Source organism: Lontra canadensis, unplaced genomic scaffold, assembly GCF_010015895.1.
Source record: "Lontra canadensis isolate GAN:19392208 unplaced genomic scaffold, GSC_riverotter_1.0 scaffold117, whole genome shotgun sequence".
Lineage (NCBI taxonomy): Eukaryota > Metazoa > Chordata > Mammalia > Carnivora > Mustelidae > Lontra > Lontra canadensis.
The window spans coordinates 1,995,219-2,016,751 of NW_022631111.1; the positions used below are offsets into that span (position 1 = coordinate 1,995,219).

A 21,533-nucleotide genomic window follows, 5' to 3' on the forward strand; every position below is an offset into this window, starting at 1 on the left:
CCCTCCAGCAGAGAGGGGCCTACCTGGCTGGGTCTGGCCAGCTGCCCTTTGCTTAGCTCAATGATTCTCCTTTCGTGGCTCCCAGACCAGGAGGAGCCACAGCCCCCTGTTGGAAACACACACACACACACACACACACACACACACACACACACACACGGTGGGGTCTTGCCCTCCACCTACTCCATCAGAAATTTGGGGGTGGGGCCCAGCAATCTGATTTTAATAAGTACTCTCCCCCGCCCCCCACGAGTGATTTTGGTGCATGAGCGTGGAAAGAAGTGAAACCCGGACTGGGATGGGCAATTATGTCCATTCCTGGCTCTCCGCTGGACTTCAACCTGAGAGGCTTTGATGACTTTTGTTTTGTCCTGTTCTCCTTTTCAGTGGTCCCTGGGGCCAGGAAGTAGCCAGTTTGTATATCCCCCTTTGGGGGAGACAAAAGCGATGCAAGGACTGCCCCCAGAAAGTTCCACTACGTTTATACTTACTGCGGGGCTCGGAAGACCCCGACTTTTCACAGATATTTTATTTATTGACCCTGCCTCAGAGACGTTACACAAGCAGCCCAAGGCCACACAGCGGGTGACGAAGGCAGCAGAGCCCGGGCGCGGACCTCGCCTCTCTGGACCTTACCGCCCCCTCCGGACAAGCTGGGACTGGAACCGGCTCTTGTGGCGCCGGCCTGCCCCTCCCTTAAGGAATCAGAGCCCCAGGAGTAGTCGCCCCCCTAGGTTCAGGAGCAAGGAAGTTAACTCCCGGCGTCGAAGTCAGCCGGGTCAGCTCTCCCGCGAGTGCCGGATCCTCCTCCCTCTGACTGGGGGGTGGGGGTGGGGGGTAGGGGTGGGAGAGGGGACCCTAGCCGGCTCAGGCCTGGTCCGCGCCCCCTAGTCTGGAGCCCTCCGTCCCCTCCCCGCCCCTGCCCCTGCCCCTGCCCGGGGGCTCCTCCCGGCCGCCTGCGCTGACTCAGCGTAAACCGAGCCGCAAAGGGCGGCGGGGCCAGACGCGCCCGCCCCGGGCTCCAGTGCTACGCTTTGATTGCCCCGTCCCTCTCCCCCGCCCTCCAGCCTCCCTGCTCCGCCCCCGGGGAGAGGTCCGGACCCAAAGCAGCGGCGGCCGCGGAGCGGCTGGAGGGCGCGAGGAGGACCGCGCGACCGAGTCCGGCGCAGCATGACTGCCATCGCCGTGCAGGTAACCCCGGGGACCTGGCGGGGCGCTGAGCCGGCTGCCCCCGAGCGCCCCGGGGCTCTGCCCCACCGGGAGGCCGGAGGGGACTTTGCGCGGAGCACCAGACCCAGCCGCGCGGGAGGACGGGGTGCCGGGAGTGCCCCATAGTGCCAGCGCTCTGTTGCGAGCTTTCGGGGCTCGGAGGAAGGTGGGCCGGAAGCAACCTGGGGCCCCCGCCCTGCCCTCCCCCCCCATGCCCCCAGCCCAGTGCTACTCCTGCGCGAGGTCTCCTGCGGTCCCGCAAGCCCCCGTGGCTCCCAAGCTTCTTGGAGTGGATTTTTCTGCTTCTCTTTGGGGTCACCAGTAACCGTGGTGAGGCTCACCAGAGCCTTTTTAAAAGGGAGGGGTGCGTCTGGGGTGGAGGAATGGGCATAGTCCGCTTGCAAAGTGAGGCAAGTCTTATGTAACGTGAGGATGCGTCTCCGGAGAAGCGGGAACTTTCTTGGGCAGGGGCTAGAAAGCCCACCTCCCAGACGCGTCTCGGGTGCTGGCGCAGGGACGCACTCTCTGGTGCGCGCGGATACTTTATTCATAGAGAAGGCTGTAGCGAGGGGAGGTACCCGCATCCCCGAAGGTTTGATTTCTCAGGCTGATGAAAGATGGTTTTGTTGGCTGAGAACCTACCCGTTCCTGCCCCCTTCCTCGGGCACGCTGCTGTCCAAAGGCAACTCAGTGACGGGACCTAGGCTACCCTGAGAGCGAACTTCTCCACCGAGGCATTTTACCAGCTCGCCTGGTCCCGAGTCTTCAGGCGAGTCTAAAGGCGGGACAATCCTAACTATTGGAGAGGCTCGTTGACTTTGCATGCGGATGCCCAAAGCCCCGCCCCCCAACACTGACTCTGGTAGATGCTGTTCTGCCCAGTTTATAGACAAAATAACTGAGGCTCAGAGGTGAAGTAGCCAGCCCACTGCAGCCGGCTAAGCGACATAATCGAGATTCAAAGCAGGAATTCTTGGCTCCGAATCCTACTTGCCCTTTCTGCTTTTTACTAGCAGGAGAAACCCTACCCACCAGTCACCACCCCCCCAAACCCCATCTAGCCAGGACACAGCAGCCTCCGGTAGCCCCGCGGTCCACTGCGGACAGAGACTTGTAAACAAGGATTTAGAAGACCTGTGAGGAAGTGAGTGCTAAATTAAGAGGTGCAGAATGGGCTGGCTGGATTAATAGGGTGGGGCTTTGTGTGCTGGGCCCCGAGGGGCCAGAAGACTGGTAGCAGGTGAGGGACCTCGTTAGCGCATGGAGAGACAGGGAGGGCCATGGGTAGGGTGGCGCCTCAGCACAGGCTGCCCTGCAGGGTGGGCGCACTGGGCGCTGTCCCTTGCAGATGCTGATTGTGGCTGCTCTTTTCCGAGCCCCTTAAAGCTGTGCCAGGGGCTGTTTTTAGCTCTTGTGATAATTTCTTCCTGCCCTACCCAGAGGAATACCGCTGTATCTTCCTTTATGGTAAGAAAACCCCCGAGAGAGGGGATGCATGCATGCCAGAGCACAGACAGCAAAAAGCAGGCTCGATGGGGCTGTGCAGGCCAAGTCTTTAGGAAGCTGGCTAAGAAGTTACTGGTTAATAATGGTGGGGGCTTGACCTGGGCCTGTACAGAGTGGGCATGTAAGGGGGTGGGGGGAGAGGTTGTTGAGGATGTGAGCAGGGCCTCTGGGGTTGAGGGGAGCCGTGGGGTCCTGGGGTATAGAGGAAAAGAAGACCTTGCCCTTGGACTCGGTGGTGCAGGAATATCGAGTGACCCAGTCCTGAACATAGAATCATTTGGGTTTAGAGATGGAAAAGAGAAACACATTTTTTCGCAGAGGAAAAGAGATTTAAGTGCCTTGGCCAAGGTCCCACAGCTGGAGGTCGGCAGAGCAGGGACAGCTCTAGACAGCCTTGATTCCCTCTCGTCCATTGGCCCTCGGCTGAGCACACTGCTGCAAGCTGCCCTCCGGGAGGAGGTTTCAGGCCCTGGGTCACTGCAAGTCTGAAGAGCTGCGTGTGGGCAGGACGGAATGAAAACTCCAATATGCATTCTTCTTGTTGCTCGTATTATCAGAGGTCCCCAAATACCTTTAGATACGTGATCTCATTTAATCCTTGGGAGTTTTCTTGGTGATCAGAGAGTTTACAAGAAGGCCTGCACTGAGGTGAGAGGGGAAAGAGATGAAATGACCTGAGCTGTTTTCTATTTGATCCCAGTGTGGTGTCTGAAGGGTTGGAGACTAAAGTCCAGTTTGTGCCCAAGGCAGGTGGGGCTGAGCGGGGCACAGAACATACCTGTTCTCTGGGTCCTGGGATCTGTGTTTCGTGACTTGACTGTGGTCTTGCATCTGGGGCTTTCCCATCTCCCGACCTTACCAATCGACTTTCTAGGGGCCTCTCCTAACCCGGCCAGGTAACTTCCTGGCACTTGGTCTCCTTCGGGGGTCGCCAACTCCATTTTGTAGATGAGACACCCGAGGGCCAGAGAGGCTCAGAGAAATACTATGGACAAACCCAAGAACAGACACCTTTAATGGTTTGTAGACACAGAAGTTTCAACATTTCCTTAGTCTGTTTCTTAGCAGAAAAGCCGTTTGGTTTGGTTTTGTTGTTGTTGTTGTTGTTTTCTGATGAAATCCAGCACAGACTCCTAGGCTCCCAGTGTTTCCAGCAGATAAGAAGGGCCTGTTGTGGTTAAAGTAGGGAAGCAGTCGTACGTGGCCCACTCAGCGTCCTCTGTCCCCGTTTCAGCCCCCTGGAAGCCGCTTAGGAAGCAAGGGGTCCTCGTTTGAGAACCACAGCCGACTCCACTGGAGTGTTCTTTATAACATCCCAGGCTGCCTTTGTCTGGGGGTGTGAGTTGGGGCCCTGACCCTGCTTTGGGCATCCCTCTGCACTGTCTACTCCTCTTCCTCATCATTTGTACTGAGCCCCTAACACAAAGGCCCCCATCACTGTGTGTTGGGTCACTATGTGTTGGCCGGACGCATCCCACGCCCTGTACAATATACGGTTTTGCAGGCAGCCGTAACGGTTTTTTTTACTGTGATTTAGGTGAGTGATGTTGGGGAGGTCATCTGACCTCTATGTGACATAGTTTCCCTCCTTACGCACCCCCGGTGGAGCTCCCTACTCAACCAGTCTCACAGGTTTGAGTAAAATAGGGCCCTGCTTTGGTAGAAGTGATGAAAGCAAACCAGGTCCTTATTCTTTTATCCCTTGGGCTGAAATTTAGCAGTGACTCTTGCTCGGGTGGGCAGGTTAGCCACCGACCTGATGTTCCTGCTGGGGCTGTGACAGCAAGAGTCTCCTTGGAGCATGGCTTTGCTTTCTGTTACCACCGATTGCTTCTGGAAGCCTCCATTCGCACATGGTATAGGGAGCACACTGTACGTAGTCCCTGTCCGGTTTCCCCGTGCATGACTCCCCGCTTTGCTTGCTTCCCAGACTGGGCTGTCGCCTGGGTTGCTTTCATATATGCTGTAAGGGGGGTAACTTATGACTGGGCAGGAGACTCATTGAGAGGGAGCTTCAGATGGCAGAGACAGTGGTGGCGATGACTGTTCATTCATCCTGAGGCTCCACTCAAACGCTCACTGAATGCCCAGGTCAGGCTCTGCGCAATGGACCAGGGATGCCTAACTGAGGGGCCCTACCCTCTTGGAGAACACAGTGTCTGCATGCAACAGGCAATATATAATCAGTACAAGTCAGAAGGGAGTGGATGACTGGTGGTCAGAACAGTGAAGAAGACAGAGCCCCTGACAGGAAGAGACCTGGTTTGGGTGGGGTTGGGGAGGCAGGAAAGCTCTCTGTGAGGAAGGCACATTTCCACAGAGACGTGAAGACTGGAGAAAAGGAAGTAGCCTGGAGAAGAACTTTTTAGGTGGAGGGGCCAGTAGGTCTGAGGAACAAAGTTCTAGGCTTTGTCTTTCGGTCTGGGTCTTTGGGTCTGTCTTTGGGTCTGCTACGTCTGAGCAAAGGGGCCAGGAAGAGTGTGCTGGGGGGAGAAGTGGGAGAGGGAGGCAGGGCAGAAGGAGCAGGGCTTGTGGGCAGTGGTAAGGAGTTTGACTCTTTGCAGTATTTTTCTTCTTTTGCTTTCTGGTTGGGGATGGAACCCATACCTGGTAGTGTCCCAGGGCTGTGAGATAAGGGACACCTCGCTGGATGCCTGGCCCAGTTTGCCAGAAGGGAGGGGCAGGTGCACCCTTCAGGGCTGGAAAGAGCCTCAGCGGCCTCTCCACGCCGAGAAGCTACTAGACAGACATACTGATTGACAAACTCTGGGTGGGGTTCAGGTTCAGGCTGGACAAGACCGAAGGGCAAAGTGCAAACATCATTTTCAGTACTGAGGAAAACAAGGTAATAACATGGAGTCTGGTACGTGCAGAACCAGCTGGGTGGAGATTAGGGTAAAACTGAAGTGTACTGGGAAGTCCTGGGAGAGGGGGAATGTAGCTTGTATTAGCATACTAATTAAAAAAAATACTATAATCCGGTGCTCAGATTCTTGCTTTGTGTACAAAGAAACCCAGGGGGTACTGCAAATTCAAGGTCACACTAGCCTGGCCTGACAAGTTTACTGAACTCAGAACTGACTAGGATCTGCCAACCTGCTAGTCAATGGAATTTGGGTCTCTTATTTGTGGAGATCATTAAAGAAAGGTCAGGGAACTTTTCATGCCTGATGAATAGTTGGGACAGTCGGTGCTTCTAGGTCTTGAATGGAGGACAGGGAGCAGGTGGAATGGGGGAAAGGCTCCCTAAGGAGGTGGGTCTGTGCTGAAAGGTAAGGAGGAGGGGGGACGGAAGCTACTTGCAAAGGTTGGCATTCTGGGCCTTGAAGGCGACTACAGCAGAAATTAAGGCTTTGGGAAGCTGGGGGCATGGACAAGGGTTTTTCCTGAAGAGGTTGGAGGGGTGGAGCAGGGCCCTCTCCCTGACATGCCCTCCGTGATGTCTTCCAGGCCCAGAGGCTGCTGGCCCAGAGGAGGCCCCAGCGGCCCTTCTTGGAATCCTTCATCCGGGCCCTCATCATTGTCTGCGCTGCCCTGGCCTTGGTCCTCTCCTCCGTCTCCATCTGCGATGGCCACTGGCTGCTGGATGGAGACCGCCTCTTCGGGCTCTGGCACTTCTGCACTTCCTCCAACCAGACGGGGACACATTGTCTCAGAGACCTGAGTCAGGCACGTGTGCCTGGGCTGGCCATGGGCATGGTCCTGGCCCGCAGCGTGGGCGCCTTGGCCGTGGTGGCTGCCATTTTGGGCCTAGAGCTCCTCATGGTGTCCCAGGTGTGTGAAGACCTCCACTCACGGCGCAAGTGGGCCATGGGCTCTGTCGTCCTCCTCATTTCCTTCATCCTCTCCTCCGGGGGCCTCCTGAGTTTCGTGATTCTCCTCTGGAACCATGTCACGCTCACTGGCTTCACCCTGATGTTCTGGTGCGAGTTCACGGCCTCCTTCCTCTTCTTTCTGAATGCCATCAGTGGCCTGCACTTAAGCAGCATCACCCACCCCTGGGGCCAACCAAGGAAATTTTAGGGCCCCCTCCTAAATCTGAGGACTTTGGTTTCTGCAAGAAAGTATGGTCAAGATGGGACTTTTCCAACATGAGACCTCCGGTGGGGGTGGGGGGGAGGGGCGGGAGGGTGGGGCAATAACCTTGAAACTGCTGTCTCTCAGCCAATAACCTTTCGGGTGGTTGGCCAGAATCAACCCAGGGGCCTTTGCAGCTGGCCTACGGGGCCAGAGGCCAGGACCGTGCTTCAGTGCCCCCAACTGCCTGGGCTTAGCCAAGTTAGTAGGATGTTGGTTTTAGAAGAAGTAACACGTTTTAAAAAACCCTTTTCTTGAATCCTTCTTCCCAGGATGGGAATAGATTTGCAAGCATCATAGGAACTGGTACCTGGGCTGGCTGCAGAGCTAAGTGCGGCCCCCACTTGTTTCGTTGACTGTGCCGGGATACGGGCTCTGGGGTCTCCTGGGGTTGCCCAGAGTGGATCATTCCTCCAGCGAAGCGTATCTAGGCAGTGCCTCAGACTTTTCTTCCACCAGCTCAAAGGGCCTTAAGGGCACATTTCCCTGTTGTAGCTTCTGTCGTGGCAGGGACGCAGAACTCAGGATTCCCTCGATTTCTTGCATATGCTGGGTTTTCAAACCATTTGATGCGATTTGAACCCTGCCCTCTGGTGGGGGGCAGGGGGTGCATAATCCTTGAACAACTGGAGCTTCCAGCAGCCAGCTATCCCGTCTGGGAATCCTGCCCGAACCCTTCAGCAAGCTTCCCAGGACAGCCCTCTAGCTTTCCAATACTTCCCATAGCCTCCTCCCAAGGCAAGGGTGTGTGCGTGTCTGGCTTTGATAAGGGCCAAGATGGCATCAGGTACCATTTTTGATTGCAGAGCACATTTCCAAAGAGCACATATCTGGGCCTGCCGAACTCCAGGGGGGTCAAGGGGCCTTGGCAGGCCTTGAGTAATGATTAACAGCCGTCCTGGGGATGAGCGAGGGTGAAGGGGACCAGGGACCAGTGGAGATTTCCATCCTCGCCCTCAGATGTGCATTTCTGGGTAACCAGTTGCCCCCTTTCCAGTGTCTTTTTTCTGCCCCCGGAGCTGGGGTTTCTGCCCTCAGCCATTTCATTCCACATTAGTGCCTTCCCCCTGCACCGGATCTGCTCTGGTGGCTGCTCCTACCATGGATTTTTGGTCTCTGCCCCGCCTTGGTCACTGCAGGTTCCCCTTCCTGGGCTGGTGCTCCTGTCTGTCTCTTGGGGGTTTTTAAAAAACTTTGATTCCTAAGTGTATATGGAGTCCATGGAGATCACTGTAGAAAGGTGTCATGGGCCAACCTGTTTTTCAGAGAGCGGAACTCATCAACCAGACGGGCTGGGTTCTCTGCCCTGGGAAATAAGCGCCTGACTTTTCCTTCCAGGAGTGTTCAACAAGTGCAAAGGGGTGAGCTTCTTATCTCTGCGGTGGGGAGGTACAGAGGTGGGAAGCCAAGGCCCTAAGTGGGACGGCACTTGTCCACGGTCACCCGCCAGCAAGATGCCTTCTCTATGTTGAGGCTTCTGTCCAGAATGCTTTCCCCACCGAACACTGGGAGGCTTTGTTTTATAAAAGGTTCAAATGTTCAGTTCACTTTCATCCTTAACATGGTGGGGAGGGAGTGCTCACAGTCAAAAGAACTGAGATCCAGAGAGTAAAGGGGAGACAGATCTCCATAAGACAGGGAGACAGGCCCCTGTCCCCCGCCCAGGAGTGAAGATACAGATGGAGCCTCGGAGCAGGGATTTGAAACCAAAGGCTCTGGACTGAACTGTAGCCCCTTCTTGCTGAGTATCTGAGGCAAGTCATGCGACCTTGGTGAACCTGTTTCTCTTTTCTGTCCAATGGAATCATGTCCCATTCCCAGCTCTTCTGCCCCCAGGGCTGTAGATAACTAAAAGCAGGAGGAGGAGAAGGGTGCCTTGTACCATGCTAGGGTTACTAAAGAAGCCGGGGGTCTTGGGGCTCTCTTGGCCTCGCTGACTTGGTCAGGTGAATTTAGTTGTCTTGAGGTTGTAGGGTCCAAGCTACTAGACAGGTGAGTTGTAGGGAGGGTCCACCTAGGGCCAAGGGTCTTCCATTTCTCCTGTTTCCTGTTCTTCAAACTTACCCTGGAAACTCCAGGAAGGAATAGGGAAGTGAGTGGGAGTGTCATCCTTCACTTTTTGTCTCAAGGGCCAAAAGAGTGGGCAGTTACAGACCAAACCTGTCCCAGCTACCATTTATCTCCCTGTCTTCTTCTGGAGCCCCTGACTCGGGCCCTCTTCCTGCCCCATGTGTCCTCATTCCTTTCAGTTCTAAGGAACCTTATCAGCAGAGCCCCCTCCCCATCCCAAGGCTCAGGGGAGGCAGATGGTTGGTCACAGGAGAAAGCAGGTGATGTCTGCTGAGAAGATGGGTCCGGGACTGTCCCGCAGCAGTGTCTGGCCTCCTCTTGACCTGCCTTGGCGTCTGTCCCATGGATGGCCCTGCTCCAGACTCTCAGATGACACTGTTCCTGCAGGTGGCCCGGCTCTGCTCTGAGGTGCTGGCCTTGGTGCTCTGGGCAAGGCCGCTGGAGCCGTTGCTGAAGGAGTTGCTGAGGGCCATGGGGCGCAGTAGGGACTCACGAAGGTGCCACTGGCGCCACTTTTTCTGAACCTCCAGCTGCACCTGCCCCAGAGACCAGACGTCAGCCATGGAGACAGGCACCCAGGTCCTTGGGATGGGCCCTGCCTCTCCTGCCCAGGGGGTCCTGCCTTCCCCTCTCCCACAGGCCACTCAGATGGGCAATTTCTAGCTTCAATGTCCAGTAGGGATCAAGGGCCCCCTCTCATCTGGACACTGCCTCCACCTGTCACCTTACAGCGTGTGTCCCGACGAAGGGGCTTTGGGGTGGTCTCACAAATTCCAGCACTCCCAACGTCCAGATCATCATCCAGGACAATGGGACCCATTCTCATACAGCCACCCTAGCTCAGACATTATCTGGGGACCCTGGAGTTGCTCTCTGGAACTGTCCTTCACAGTCCCCAGCTGTAACAACCCAAACCTTTGAAGCCAGGCTTCAGGCTAGACTTTTTGGAAAACAAGATGTTCTTCCCATTCAAGTGTGGTGAACCAGATAAATGGTCAGCTGTTACAGGAAAGCCTGCCTTGGGTGAGGCACTATTTGACTAATGTGGGTTACATGGCTTGTGTGTGTCCCCACCCAACTGAAATGCTCTGGGTAGGGGCAGAGACCTCAAGGTTAAGTGTGCAGCCCTCTCAGGAAGTCAACACTCCTGTGAGGTTCAGTGAGCAACTGAGTGTCAGAGATGGCATTATTGAGTCTCTCATTTAACAGATGGGAAGACTGAGGCCCAGAGAAGGACAGTGAGCAGGATCCCCCATCAGGCAAGCAGCAGAGCAGTCAGGAGCCTGGGTTTTTGTTGGGGTGCCTGCACTTGTCTCTAGTTCATGGACTTGCTCAAGGATAAGAATCGCCTTGTTAAATGCTTGTTAAACATTTTCAGGCTCCAACCCAGACATACAGAATCCTTCTTTTGCAGAACTGGAAATAGGGCCAGGGTGGGGAAGAGTAGGGCCCAGCAATTGTTTTAACTGGGCCTCCTGGTGCTTTAGGGCTCCTAGGAAGTGAGCTCCGGAGACCCAGGCCTCCCCCAGCCACACATCCATCTCTCCCCACCACCCCTTCCAGGGAGCTTCTGAGCAGGAATCCCATGGCTAGGGAGCTCCTCCTTCCAGGCAGCCGAGCTCACTCACCTCCCCGTTGAGGAAACAGTAGAGGACCGCCACCACCAGGCCCTGGAGAGGGGTCAGAGGCGGCAGGGGGTCAGGGGAGGCCCTCCAGCACCCGGCCTCCTCCCTCCAACCTCCTTCCCATGTCCTTCAGTTGCCAGCCCCAGGCTCGCTTCCAGCACTCCAGAACCTTCCCACACGTCTCACCCCCAGTGGTCGTGGGGGTGGGTGGGTGCTGGGACTACCTCTTCTGGGGTCGCCATGGTGCCCCTGGCTGTGCTGGCTTCATAGGGCTCAGCTCCTTGGGGTGGGGCTTGGGTCCAGCCTGGCAGCCTCGTGCACGGGGGATTTCAGAGGAGAAGCTGCTAACTTGGGCCCGTGGGGACTGGGCAAGTCACCTGAATTAGTAAGGTGGGTCATCTGGGAGAAGCAGGGAGAGGCAGCCCCCGATGTGCACCTGTCCCTCAGGTAGGGGGTGGGGCCAGCCCATGGGACACCCTGTGCCCCCTGTGGGTGGGCTCACTTTCCAGATAAGCTGGAAGTCGGGACACGGGCAACAGTTCAGACTGAAACACGGATGTGTGAGCATGATGTCGGGACCAAGCCCGAGTGTAGACTCTGGCCAGTGAGGAGTGGGCTGTGACTTCTCTGCTTACATCACCTTGGCTAGGGGCCCTGAGGCTGTATACAGTTTACTGGGTAGGGGTCAGTGCCTGCTAGGACCCTCCCTCCCTAGTACCTGGAGCTCCTGTTTTCCCAGGAGTGCCTTCCCCTGTCCCCTAGTCCTGGCATGGAGCTCTGCTAGGGCAGGGACTCCAGTCTTGAGATGCAGGATTGGAGGCCCAGAGGCCTGCTGGGGACCATAAGCCATGGGCAGGGTCTCTGCAGTGCTGGTCCTGCTCGCCTCCTCAGGGACCCTCCTCCAACCCCCCTGCCCTTCCTTCTGCCCTGAGGGTTCCCCAGCTGGTGAGCACCCCTCCACTCAGAGGCCTGGGTGGCCTAGCTCTGACCTGAGGAGGCCCTAACACCCCCTTCTGAGTCCCATCCAGGCCCTGAGTCCAAATGTCTGGGGATGATGTAAGTACACCAGCTTTGGAAACTCCTAGATGGTTCTAATGGGCATTCCCAGGTGGAAACCACTGCCTGGAGGGTGTGAAAGCCTTTGAGAGGCGGCCTGGCCTGCATACTTGGGGGGTTCTGGGTTCCAGGTGCTTCATTTAATCCTTGCCAAAGTCCTAACAGGGAAGATCCCTGTCTCATGCGGGAAGAAACTGAGTCACAGGGGTTTCAGCAGGACAGGTGCTGTATGTGCTCGGCCCAGAGCTGGTGGTCTGGCTGCTGGCTGTGGGGGCCACCCCTCTCACCAGGCCCAGCGGTACCTGGCCTCCGAGGTCCTGGGACACATTTGCACAGTTCAGGTGAGGGTAGGAGCCTCGAGGGAGGGAAAGTTAGTTGTGCGCCAAGTATCCATAGGCCAGCAAGTTTAAGAAATTCCAGTTTTTATACACTTGTTAAAAAAATGAAGTCTTGAGAGAACTTTAATGACGTGGAGAAATGTTCACAACAGGTAAGACAGAATTAGAACAAGCAAGACAGAAAAAAACACACACAGTGCAGCCTCAGTTAAATGGGCTGTGTCCTTGTGTGTGTGTCTTCCTGGGTAGGAAAGAGACTTAGAGCTTAGACATGAACCCACCATTACTTTAACTGGTTATTTCTGGGGTCATGAGATTACGGATGATTTTTTCTTACCTTTTTTAACTATTCCTTATTTTTCAGATTTTCTACAGTAAGTATTTCTATAGTCAGAAAAAGGAGATCAACTTTCTGGAAGTTTCTGGAAGCCTGTGACAGTGATAATATATGGTGGTTCTGTGTGTGTTGTTCTTTAAGCCCCTGTCTTCTAGAGATGCATATTAGAATATTTACATTTGAGTAAAACCATCCCTTTGATATGCTTAAAATGATGGGGGATGGTATGAAGGGAGCAGCTGGAGACCAGAGATGGAACCAGCCAGGCCTGGAGTAGGCAGTGGTCCCATGGGGTTCACGACTACTCTCTTTGCTTTAATATATGGGAAACATTTTCTATAATAAAGGATTTTAAATATAAATAAAATACATATTATAAATATTTTATATATTATATAAGATATATTTTAATTTTATATATTATATAAATATATTTTACAAATATAATTATAAAATATATATTTTAAAAATATATAAAATATATAAAAAATAAAAATATAAAATATTCATGTATAATATATGATAAAGTGGTATATATGTTTGTATGTGAACAAAGGTTAAAAAATGTCAAAGATCTGTTTCCTGTGTAAACATTCTATGGGAACATTGGAAAAGCGCTTTTGGTTTTCTCTTGACAAATCATTTCCTTAGAAGCCAAATGGCTTTCACTGGCAGGCCTGGGCCCCAACCACCAGCCCCAACTCCAGGGGACAAGAAGTGCCCTTTCTATGTGGGGAGGCAGACCTGAGTCTCCATGCTCTCAGTGAGGTTACTGTCCATTTCTGGAAGCCAGGTCGAGGTCTTCCATTCCTGTGGACCTGGAACCCCCACCCCTGCTAAATGGACCATTGTGTGAGCCCAGCCTCACCGCACGGTACAGGAGCAGGTGGGCCTGAAAGCTCCCTGGTCCAGAAACAAAGATTACACAAGAGGCTGGGTTCTCTGGAGGCCTGAAGCCCTGGCAGGGAGTGCTGTGCACGGGAGATGCCCAGTGAGGGCAGAGGGGACAGCCCTGGAGTGGGGTCTGAAGGCAGGGTTAGGACAAGACTGGACTCCACTCAAGAATGTGCTTCCAGTGATGGGTCCTTTCTGGAACCTGAAAGCGACAGGAGGGTGACCCTGACCGGACCCCCTGACCCTGAACCGAACTCAGGGACTGAGGGAGACTCTGAGCCCCATTCCTGAGACCAAAGCCTACCCGCTGAGGAGGACTTTGCAGGATAATCAGTGTTGTTGAGGACAGGCTGGTTTCTTGAGGAAAATCCCCCAGAGAGAAATTTCTCTCAGGCCCCAAAGCCTATCATATCTAGGCTTTCCCCAAGAATTAGCTGTTCCCATTTACAAATATTGTAAATCTTGGAATGGATTGCATTTCTGTCTTTGCTTTGGCTACTGGGAAGCTCCAAACCAAATGTATGACCCATCTCTCCTGCCTTCATAGTACTCTATTGAATTTGCTTCTCTGTCTGAACTCAATTTTGACTTTCATTTTTTCACTGATCGTTCATCTCTTTTTTTTTTTTTTTTTTGTCCTCTGTATGGGCTTCCTGAAAGCTACATCGTATTATCTTTGGAAGGAGATAGCTATGAGAGTGTAAACAAATAATATTGTGAAGTTTGGGATTCATGTGAAGACTTCTTCTGTCCAAACATGTTTACTATTTTTGTGGTGGTGGTGGTTGTTTTTACTCTTTGTTTTTGAAGCCTCACAACATCTTAATGAATCAGGAGGTCAGTGATTTCTGCCCTCACTCTCCTTTTTTTTAAAGTTGGTTTTCATCTTTGACACGTTGTGTGTGCCCATAGTTTCAGAGTCCAGTGATTCTCCTCAGGAAAGGAGAGCCACCTCGGAACAGCCCTGCCCCCATTTCCTGTGCCTCAGAGGCAGCTACGTGGAATGTGGAATCTTCGCTGCTTCTGAATAATATGCTGATGTCGCTCCTTCTGGATTTTTCAGTTTGGGGCCCTTTCACGGACTTCCCAGAATGAAGAGGAGGACCTTATCCTCTTTCAGATGCCCTCCCTCCCCCATTCCCACAATGCTCATCTTCCTGCCCTGCTTTTTGATGGCTCAGCCATAGCCCTCTGGTGATGTCATTTTGATTCCCTACACACCCTTTTTGTCTTCCCTGGAGTCAGTCTCTCTCTCCTTAGTTTTATCTCCCACCCCCTAGCTGACTGGTGGGAGACTTGGGTCCCACTCAGGGTCCCACAGCACAGTGAGGTCCTGCCCACCTCCTCCTGCGTGGGTGCCCAATGAGGCTGGACCCTTCTGGGGAGACCTGGCTTGCTGTCTCTATGGCTCCCGTTTCTCTCGAAGGAAAGAGAGAACTCCTGAGGGTCACAGTCCCCAAAGCTTACCTGGAACGAGCCAAGGGCCAATTCAAAGAACCACTGGACCTCGATGGCATCCTCCGGGGAGAAGGCAAAGACGATGTAGTGGACTCCGAAGAGGGGGATCAGCAGGAGGGTGGACTTGGCCAGGCGCCTGCAGACACAGACCCACTGTGGTGTCCTGCCCCTCCCCATGGGCACAGCTCCGAGAGCCCCCACCTGCCCCACTGCAGAGGCCAGCAGCGGTGCCCCAAACCTTTGCGGTTTTATCTTTTATTCTGGAGAATTTCCAACCCCCACATACTCATCACCCAGGGCCAGCCCCCTACACTTTCTGATCACGCACCCCACCAGGAAGAAAAAAATGTGAACACGTATCCACCCAAACAACTTTATTATTTGTAAATTACGTGCATGTGTCATTGAACCTATTATTCACAAAACCAGCATTCTTTTTTTTTTTTTTTGGATAATACATATCCATAAGGAGACGTTCTTTCATTTTCCTCCCAGATCCCAGATTAGGATTGCTAAATTTAGCAAAGAAAATACAGGATGCCCAGTTCAATTTGAATTTCAGATAAACAACGGATAATATTTTTTGAGAAATATTTTGACAAACACCATTTGTTGTTTGTCCCAAATTCAAACTGAGCTGGGCTTCCTCTATTTTAGCCTGCAACTTAACTTGATCCTGGATGCCCAGCTCCACTGTACTGTGGAACCCACTGCCCTAAAGAGGTTCTGGAGAACCTGTCACCAGGCAGTCCAGGTCACTGCCAGATTCTCAAAGCTCAGAACATCACAGAGAAAGTCTTCACTGAACACTGACTGGTCTTTAACAGTTCTGAATTACGTCTCCCCCACCCAAATTCACCCACTGAAGCCCTAACTGCAGGACCTCAGGCTCCAGAACTCCAAGTAAATAAATTTCTCTTCTTCATGCCATCCCATGTGTCGTGGTTCTTTTGCTATGGGGCCCTACCGACTAATACTGTATCTCCCTTTAACATCTTAAAGGTTTTAAAGTATTTTTGGATCACACATCTTGACAATCTGATGAAAGCTAGCGCCTTTCTCCGCTGAAAAGCACACAGACCTGTACACATTTCTCTGATTTTGGGTCCCCGAAGCCCATCGTTAGACTCCCTAGCATTGCCCCAAACACAGATCTCTGCTCCCTGGGATCCTGAGAGATTTCTTACCTTCCGGCCACAGGGGCAGTGTCTAAGGCTTTCCCGTGGGACCTACTCCTTCTCACCCTCATTCCCAATTACATCATAACCTCCTTGGAACCAGGGCCAGTTTTGTAAACCATAGGCACTCGTAAATACCTGCTGATTGACTGAGTGGGCCTCCGACTTTGCCCTTCACTTACTTATAATGGTTCACTTCATTTCCTCTGGTTTCTTGGGTTCTAAGTTTTCTCATCAGGATTCTTAGAATGTTTATAAAAAGGATGAAGTTAATCTGCAAAACACAAGAGCGAGAAGGGGCTGAAGGTGATTGCCACCTCTCCTGGCCTTGACCCCTGGCCCTGGGGCCAGAGAAGTCATTGCAGACCACACCCGGGATTGCACATTGCTGAGACACTCCACCCTCCACCTGGCCCCAGAGAGTCCTGGGGGAACAGGCTGTCTGGAGGTGATGTCTGACCCAGTACCCGCGCCTATCCTGGGCTGCAGGAGCTCTAAGGGCTGCTAAGCTGTGGCAGGGGTCATTCACACTGGAATGCATTGGCATCCTCCAGGGGTCTTGTAAAAAGGCAGATCACCACTCACCTGAGAGTCTGCATTTCTTCTTCTTCTTCTTCTTTTTTTTTTTTTTTTTTTTAAGATTTCATTTATTTATTTGCCAAACAGAGCACAAGCAGGTGGAGTGGCAGGCAGAGGGAGAGGGAGCAAGTCTTGCTGAGCAAGGAGCCTCATGTAGGACTTGACCCCAAGACCCTGGGATCATGACCTGAGTGGAAGGCAGACACTTAACCAGCTGAGCCACCCAGGCATCCCAGAGTCTGCATTTCTATCAAGCTCCAGATAATGCAAAAGCTGGCCCTTGGCTACACTTTGAGTGACAAGGATTCCTTCCTGCAGAGGTTCTTAACGTTTTGGGTGCGGATTAGCGGGTTCCCGCCCCCAGAGATTCCAGGTCAGTAAATCTGGGGTGGGGCCCCCAAATTTGCATTTTTAACAAGCTTCCAGGTAATGCTGAAGCTGCTGGTCTGGGGGACACACTTCGAGAACCACTGCTTCAAAGGCCTATAGAGTCATTTTGCAGTTGAATCACCAACTCCAGGAAGCCACCCTTGATTATCTCTCCTTCCTGATACATGGCAGTTAGGGATCATGTTATTGGGTAAGCACGTGAAATATTTGAAAGAGGCCAAACCAAATGCAGGCATCTGTCAAACTTGTGTGTCTATTTATCTGCCAATTCAATCATAACTTACTAAAGGACAGGAATGCCCTCTCATTATTTCTTTTGGTGTCCCCTCCCCCAAGCCCAGGACTTTATAAAGGTGCTCACGTCCTCCTCTCTCACCCACCTACCAGCTCCAGCACCATTTAGGGAAATCAGGATCAGTGGAATCGCCCTGCCAGGTACCCTCATTGTTCCCACAACCAGTCTGGGGCCTGGGAACGCTGGCGCAAAGACAAGGATTAGTGGTCCGTCCAGGACTCCTAGCCTAGCCGCCTCTTGAGGAAAATTGCTTCTCAGCTTCTTGTTTGTTTATGCATCTTGCTGGCTTGGAGCTGGCTATGCATGGTGTAAATGAATAAAGGTTATTTTAGTTTCATCTATTTTTCGGCCTTAGAATTACATTTAATTTTATAGGGAGCACCTGAGGGCAAAAGAAAAAAAAAATCTCAAGATCTTAAAGTCCTAAATGGTGGAATTCTAGGCCCCATGAGCTACTGGTTGGGAGATATTTTTAAGTTCTTATTTATTTAAGACATCACGACCCTAAGATCAAGAGTGCATGCTTTTCCAATTCAGCCAGTGAGGGGCCCCTATTGGGAGATACTATGCAACAGAGTGCCCCCAAACAGCACTAGAGAGATCACAGTCTGGTGAAATCCACCAAGACCCTGGGGGCCCATCGTCTCTCTGTTGGGGTTCTCCTGGGCTGGGCCTTCAGATCCCCAGAATGACAGCAAAGAAACTGGCCTAACTAAATAAGGAAAGACCCTGGGAGTACTATGCAGCCAGAGCACATCGGTGGATCAGATCATTTCAAAGGCCACGGGACAGCTCACATCTACTACTAAGTGAGAAACACAAGCAAGTATACAAAACTATATTAGGCATTTTGAAAAAAAGGATATGTGCTCAAAAAAAAAAAAAAAAAAAAAAAGATAGGAAGGCGGGAAGCCTGGATGGCTCTGTGGGTTAAGCCTCTGCCTTCGGCTCAGGTCAAGCCCCGAACTGGGCTCTCTGTTCAGCGGGGAGCCTGCTTCCCCCCCCCCCCCCCCCTGCCTCTCTGCCTACTTGTGATCTCTCTCTCTCTCTCTCTGTCAAATAAATAAATAAAATCTTTAAAAAAAAAAAAAAAAGGAAGTAAAAGCATATGTGTATTCCCAGTGTGTGTCTCGGTGCTGAAAGTATGGGTGATTTTTTTTTTCCCTTTTGGAAAACACATTTTGTATCTTCCAACTTTTTTTTTTTAAACTTGCATTCTATTATTTGGGGGAAAGAAAAGAAGAAGAAAATTAAAAACAAGGAGGTCCTGGAATGGCCCCCTTCTCCCACCCCCCACCCCCACCAAGGTCACCAACCAGCCACTGAAAGGTGGGGGCTGGGGCTGCTGCCCTGGGCTGCCCCCTTTCCCTCTCCAGGGAGCCCAGGAAGGGCACTTCCTGTCAAAGTTTTCTGCAGCCCAGGAGACAACCCTGGTAGGTCCCCCGCCCTCTGTCCTCCTATTTCCTGTCTGTACCCACAGGCTCAGCTCCAGGCCTCCGAACCCAGAGAACTCAACCCCCCCACCCCCCACTGGGCACACAGGCATTGAGTGTCTGCCTTGGGCTCAAGTCCTGGAATTGAGCCTGAGGTCCGGCTCCCTGCTCAGTGGGGAGTCTGCTTCTGCCTCTTCCCCTGCTTATGTGCTCTCTCTCTCTCACACACACACACACACTCTCTCTCTCTAATGAACAAAATTTTTAAAAGAACTAATTAATTAAACAAATAAACCGCAGGTGATTCTGAAGGGTAGCCCAATGGAAAGACGCTCTGAGTTCCCTCTCCATGAGAGTCCTGTATCTCCTCCCTGGGGGCTACCCCTCCAGGACTGCAACCCCCACCAACAGCACCCCAAGCCTCACTGAGCTTTCCCCAGTCCATGATCACAGCTCAGTGACTCTTCTCCAATTAACAAGAGGAACATCTAGAAAAAAAGATCAGGACCCAAAGATCAGAACGGGGGAATTTCAGGCCGGCACAAAACCCTGCAGTTTAGGGCAAGGAGCTCGGCTCACCACATTTTAGTGGCTGCTCACGGACCTAAGAGAGTTCTGTAAACTTTTGTCTCCTGAGTGCACCTCATCCCACTCCCATCCCCCATCCCCCCATTCTCCCATCCACCATCTAGACCCTCCTGGTGCTGGCCAACCTCTAGAAGCTCCCTGGTTTATCCCTCCCTCCTGGCTCCTGGAGGGGGCCATGCTAGCGCTTTCCCTCGGCCTTCAGTCCAGGCCAGTCACTCTTTCCACCTCTCGCACTGGAGCCCAACCTGGCAAGACGGCCACTCACCAGGATGGAGAGGATCACAGGCCCCCGAATGACCCACCAGATGGACACATTGGCGTTGATGTCCCAGCACCTATGGGGGGACAGCCAGGCCTCGTTAGGAGTGGAGAACTGAGGGGACGAGGAAGGACTAAATCCCGCAAGCGCTCTTCAGATGAAGGGCCCATGCTGGTGGCCCCAAGCTCTGGGGCTGGGGGCCCAGCACTGTTAGAATGGACCCTCCCCTGCTGCCAGGGAGCACTTCTGAGGCCACTGGAGCAGCACCCCCATCTCCTGTGCACGCTCTGTGTGCACACCTGTTTGGCACCTGACCGACAGAAGATCCCAGAATCCCAAAGCGGACACTGTAACAAACTCAACTGCCAACAATGGCCAGGCAGGTGACATCAGTGAGTGAAGGGGCTGGGTGACTGATACATTGCCTCAGGACCCTGTGACATCCTGCACAGGAGGGTTACCGGGCAAGCTAGAGAGCATGTGCCTGACCCAAGGCAGCCACAACTCGACTTCGGCTGATTTTTGCCACAAGGGAGACTGAGAGATGTTGGTAGAACTTCCCATGTTCTCCAGAGGAGCTAAAAATCCAGATTTTACACAACATCAAATTCACCCAATTAAAATAATTATTTTGAAATTATTATCTGGGGCCAAAGACGGACCACAGGACACTGGCACACCTCCTTGGACCTCATCCACATCCTGGGCTGGTCATGTCAGTTTGCTCATGAGAAACCACTTCTGCTCTGTCCCACTGCTGCCTCACTTCCTCCCCGGCTTCTTTCCACGGGCCTACTTCCCAACAGGTGACCCTGGGCTTACCTCCATCCCTAGCACCTGGCAGCTTTAGAGAACAAGACTAGATCTCTCTGTCCCCATTAGGAGTCCCTGGGAATGTGGCTGCCCCTCTCCTGTGCCCACCTCAGCTGGAGTCTCAAAGCCCCAGGTGGGGGGTGGGGAGGCGGTACAGGCAGGGAGGAGTAGAGGAGGGAGATCCCAGGAGGAAAGAAAAGCTGGAAAGCTGGGCTGGCCCTGAGCTGCCTCCCTGAGTGGCACCTGCCTGGAGCATCACAGCTTCTGCCCAGCCCCTGCTCTTGCCACAGAGCTGAGGGCATGGGCAGGCCCAGGAGGGTGTAGGTGCAATGAAGGCCACCCCCCCCACCTCTCTGCAACCTCACACCAGCCCAGTATTCCAGAGTACTCGCCTATGTCCCCCACAGTTTGAGAAACAGGCCTCTCCTAGATTGCTCCATCCTGCTTGAAGAACTGGACATTATAAAACACACTCCTGTTACCTCTCCTTCAAACGGCTTACCCGACATCTTCCAGAAAGTGTCTGCTGATAGCCCACGAAACAACAAAAATGGCCGGGGAACCTGTAGAGTAAAAATAAAGGGAGGGAGAGGGGAGTGGGGACTCAATTTTCAATAGCCCCCCACATGGGAACGGGGGCAGTTTGCCTAGCCTAGAAGTGAGCAGGTACCATGGAAACCCCCTTGTAAATCTTGTGCAAACGGGTAGCCTCCTGCTTCTAGGGTACCCAGACTGCCCCGGGAACTGAGGCAGAATCAAATGGTTCTTGAATGCCACGAGGGTCTCAGGTTGTCCTGGGAGCCTGGGGCAGACTGGGGGGAGAAACTCTGCAGGGAAAAGAAGGGAGAAATGATGGTCTACCCCTGTGCTGTCCTGGGCAGTGGCCACTCACCCCACGTAGCTGGTTATGGAGTACTTGATATTTGTGGCTGGTCCCACTGGAGATGTGCTGTACATGCAAGACACCCAATTCTTGAAAACTTAGTAGGAATCAGAGAGTGTGAAATCTGCTAATTTTTATATTTAACTATATGGTGACAATATTTTTATACCAGGTTAAATAAAATAGATTATTGGGATTAATTTTACCTGCTTCTTTTTATTGTGTTTACTGTAGCTACTAGAAGATTTTAGGATATGTATGTGGCTCATTCTGTTTCTAGAGGACATGATCATCCGCACCTAAATGGTAACCCCGTCCCAAGGTTGCTCAGGTTTCAGACCTCCAGCAGCCGGGTTTACAACCACGCAGAAGATTAAAGGATTTTTCTCTGGCAGAATCCAACAGCCCCAGACAAAGGGCCTATAGATGGCAATGCTGGGGACCCCCCAACACAGTGGCCACTTCCAGCCCAGTCTCCCTTGAGAGACATGCCGTGCGCATACACACCCCCTCTACCCCCATACATGGGGACTTCGGTCCGCTCT

At 52.8% G+C, this 21,533-nt stretch overlaps 2 protein-coding genes across 4 annotated transcripts in view; one reads left to right on the forward strand and one right to left on the reverse strand.

The window, feature by feature from the left end:
* Positions 1-1,070: 1,070 nt before the first annotated feature.
* Positions 1,071-7,056, forward strand: TMEM37 (transmembrane protein 37). 2 transcript variants are annotated; one of them, XM_032840882.1, is made up of 2 exons: positions 1,071-1,191; positions 6,166-7,056. In XM_032840882.1, the coding sequence occupies exons 1-2, from the start codon at positions 1,171-1,173 to the stop codon at positions 6,736-6,738; spliced, it is 594 nt and encodes a 197-aa protein (XP_032696773.1). In that variant the 5' UTR covers positions 1,071-1,170; the 3' UTR covers positions 6,739-7,056. The 2 variants fall into 2 exon arrangements, with proteins under 2 accessions (XP_032696773.1, XP_032696774.1); XM_032840883.1 differs by lacking the exon at positions 1,071-1,191 and adding an exon at positions 1,357-1,375.
* Positions 7,057-8,951: 1,895 nt separating this feature from the next.
* SCTR (secretin receptor) overlaps positions 8,952-21,533 on the reverse strand; it is a 72,631-nt gene continuing 60,049 nt past the window's right edge. The window contains exons 8-13 of one of the 2 annotated variants that reach the window (XM_032840880.1): positions 20,608-20,668; positions 19,299-19,368; positions 15,931-16,022; positions 14,580-14,706; positions 10,491-10,532; positions 8,952-9,398 (exon numbers count right to left, since the gene is read on the reverse strand). In XM_032840880.1, the coding sequence (XP_032696771.1) occupies positions 9,228-9,398; positions 10,491-10,532; positions 14,580-14,706; positions 15,931-16,022; positions 19,299-19,368; positions 20,608-20,668 (563 nt within the window). In that variant the 3' untranslated portion in view covers positions 8,952-9,227. The remainder of the gene's footprint in view (positions 9,399-10,490; positions 10,533-14,579; positions 14,707-15,930; positions 16,023-19,298; positions 19,369-20,607; positions 20,669-21,533) is intronic. The other variant, XM_032840881.1, reaches the window with a different exon arrangement.

Coding starts and splice junctions, on each gene's coding strand:
- TMEM37 (XM_032840882.1), top strand. CDS start 1,171: ATGACTGCCATCGCCGTGCAG. Junction 1,192..6,165: donor TGACTGCCATCGCCGTGCAG/GTAACCCCGGGG, acceptor GATGTCTTCCAG/GCCCAGAGGCTGCTGGCCCA.